General features: G+C 40.7%; 1 protein-coding gene across 1 annotated transcript in view; it reads left to right on the top strand.

The window, feature by feature from the left end:
• Positions 1 to 202: 202 nt before the first annotated feature.
• Positions 203 to 2,982, top strand: part of EMWEY_00037180 (hypothetical protein, conserved) — a gene marked incomplete at both ends in the record, with an annotated part of 3,269 nt that continues 489 nt past the window's right edge. The window contains 5 exons of the mRNA XM_013482219.1: positions 203 to 249; positions 767 to 1,049; positions 1,914 to 2,030; positions 2,240 to 2,319; positions 2,546 to 2,982. The exon at positions 2,546 to 2,982 is cut by the window's right edge and continues 21 nt beyond it. Coding sequence (XP_013337673.1) covers positions 203 to 249; positions 767 to 1,049; positions 1,914 to 2,030; positions 2,240 to 2,319; positions 2,546 to 2,982 — 964 coding nt within the window. The remainder of the gene's footprint in view (positions 250 to 766; positions 1,050 to 1,913; positions 2,031 to 2,239; positions 2,320 to 2,545) is intronic.

Below are 2,982 nucleotides of genomic sequence, written 5' to 3'. Positions count from 1 at the left end.
TATATATATATATATATATATATATATGTACATACTTTATCCTAAACCCTAAAATTCTTTAAAGTCTAATAAACCCTAAACCCTAATTCTTGCATAATACTCCTCCTGGTGTACTCTTGTGGTACTTATCCAAACCTCCCTAAACCCTAAACCCTAGACCCTAAACCCTAGACCCTAAACCCTAATTTGTTTGTTTGTTGTTATGTTGCAGATCAGCCTGATTGGATGCGAGTGTTTTGCTCAACCTTAGTAAATGGCGACTCTTCTTCCTCTACAGGAACGAGCAGCAGCACCAGCAGCAGCACCAGCAGCAGCAGCAGCAGCAGCAGCAGCAGCAGCAAGGAGATATATATGCATGCAGATTTTTCTACATATTTAATGGCAATATTATGTTTTATAGGTAGTTTTCCTTCTTCTTGTTTTGGTGGTGTTGGTCTTCTTCTTCTTCCTCTTTCTCTTCTTCGTAAACTTTGCAGACACTCTAAACCCCTCACTATCCCTCAATTCCAGTAAGATATACACAATTAGGGTTTAGGGTTTAGGGTTTAGGGTTTAGGGTTTAGGGTTTAGGGTTTAGGGTTTGGGAGGTTTAGGGTTTAGAGGGTTTAGAGGATTTATGGGGTTTGGGAAATTTAGAGGGTTTAGGGTTTAGGGTTTAGGCTTCAGCATTTGGATGGCGGTGGTTGAGTATTGAGGGGTCTGAGGGGATACTTGTAGGATTTAGGGTTTAGGGTTTAGGGTTTAGGGTTTAGGGTTTGTGTTGCAGTGAGCTTCGTCGTGAGTTGGGTTCGAAGGCTCATAAGTTGCATGCAGTTGGTTTGTTGCTGCAGCAGCAGCAGCAGAAGCAGATACAGCAGCAGCAGCAGCAGGCATTAAAGAATTCTCCTGGATCAGCAGCAGCAGCAGCAGGGAACAGCAGCAGCAGCAGCAAATCAGCAGGAGGAGGAGGAGGGGGGAAGCTAAGCTTAGGGTTACGTCGTTATATACGTCAGCAGCAGCAGCAGCAGCAGCAGCAGCAGCAGCAGCGTTGTTTTAAATTAGCAGTACATGTATTAGAGTGTGAATATCGTCAATTAGTAGAACAGCAGCAGCAGCAGCAGCAGCAGCAGCAGAATTTTTTTCGTCGTTTTTTTTCTTTTTCTTTATTTTTTTTTTCTTCTTTTTTGTCTTTTCTTTGGATAATTCAAATTATTCTTCTTTTCTTCTTCCCTTTCTTCTTTGATTATAATCATCATACTCCTTTCTTATTTATTGATACTTTTCTCCAGGTACGTAGCTAGCTAGCTAGCTAGCTAGTTAGCTGGGTAGGTAGGTAGGTAGCTAGCTAGCTAGCTAGCTCGCTGGCTGGGTAGCTAGCTAGGTAACTACGTGGCTACACGTCAATCTTGCTAGCTACACACGTAGCTAGCTAGCTAGCTAGCTGTACAGCTAACTAGGTAGCTAGCTGTATAATTAGCTCGATTAGGGTTTAAGCTGTGGCTAGCTGTATCCTCAACAAGCTGTTTATTACCCCATTTGCTGCTGTTCCTGCTGCTGCGGCGGCTGCTGCTGCTGCTGCTGCTGCTGGTGTGTTGTGCTGCAGTTCTTATCCAACCATCAGGCAGCATTAGCAGCATTAATAATTTATTTTATATTGGTGATGTATTTCCTTGTTTGTGTATTAAAAGGATGTTTATCCGTCGGCATGAGGGTATAAACCCTAAACCCTAAACCCTAAACCCTAGTCACTAAACCCTAAACACTAAACCCTAAACCCTTATTCTGGACTTAAGGACAATAGGTGTCGGGTAGTAGAGAGAGAGAGTTGAGCGTTGGTTTTGCTTCTGTAGCTCCTGGACTATACTTAGGGTTTAGGGTTTATTTAGGGTTTAGGGTTTATTTAGGGTTTAGGGTTTGTGGTTTGTTGTGTTCAGTTATTTTGTTGTTTTTCTATCCATCCTCTTCGTCGTGACGCTACACGATTAAATTCAATTTTATTTAATGTTGGCCTTGTTTGTATTTCTTCCTGCGGTACTGTTCTCTTCTCTTATGTAAGGGTTTAGGGTTTAGGGTTTAGGGTTTAGGGTTTAGGGTTTTGACTTTTTTTTCCAGCATGAGTCTGTTTTTTGTGAATTTATTTTAATAAATAATTGAATAATTAAATAATAAACTAAACTAATTAAACAAATTAATATAATTAATTAATAAATTAATTAATTATAATTATTTATTCCTCCTTTTTCTTCTTTTTTTTATACAGAATGCATTTCGTGAATATGCTCGTGGCACGGAGGCGGCGTTGACATTTGGCGTTGAATTTCAACATTTACGTTTCTTAGGGTAATTGGCTCATTTTTCTTCTTTTTTCTCCCTCTTCTTCCCTTTTTTATTTATTTTATTATTTATTTAATTGTTTATTTAATTAATAGCACTATTCTCCTTTTTTTTCTGCTTTTTTTTAAGGGTTTATTCACTTTTTTTTACTTGTTGACCGAAAAAAAGTGGTTTAGGGTTTAGGGTTTAGGGTTTAGGGTTTAGGGTTTAGGGTTTAGGGTTTGTGATATAGGCCAATGTTTCGATGGAATATTTTTGAATTAATATTACTTGTTGTCTTTCTTCTTACTCTTCTTTTTACTATAACAAAATGTTGCTGCTGCAATACGCAGCAGCAGCAGCAGCAGCAATTGACATCTCTTGCCCCTATACCTCCTCCGTTGCAGCGGCTGCTTGAATCAGTAACAACAGAGCCTTCTGCTGCTGCTGCAGCAGCAGCAGCAGCTGCTGCTGCTGCAGCAGCAGATAAGCAGCAGCTAACAATTGCAGCAGAAGGAGCAGACACCCGACACAAGAAGAAAGGGTTTGGGCGTTTCTTTAAGAACACAGCAAAGCAGCAGCAGCAGCAGCAGCAGGAATTGTTTCAGCAGCAGCAACAGCAGCAGCACCATCAACAACTACTCCAGCTACTGCAGCAGCAACAGCAGCAGCAACAGCAGCAGCAGCAGC

Source organism: Eimeria maxima, genomic scaffold, assembly GCF_000499605.1.
Source record: "Eimeria maxima Weybridge genomic scaffold, Emw_scaff551, whole genome shotgun sequence".
Lineage (NCBI taxonomy): Eukaryota > Apicomplexa > Conoidasida > Eucoccidiorida > Eimeriidae > Eimeria > Eimeria maxima.
The sequence above is the reverse complement of the archived record's forward strand: the minus strand, read 5'-3'. Positions and strand labels throughout refer to the sequence as shown.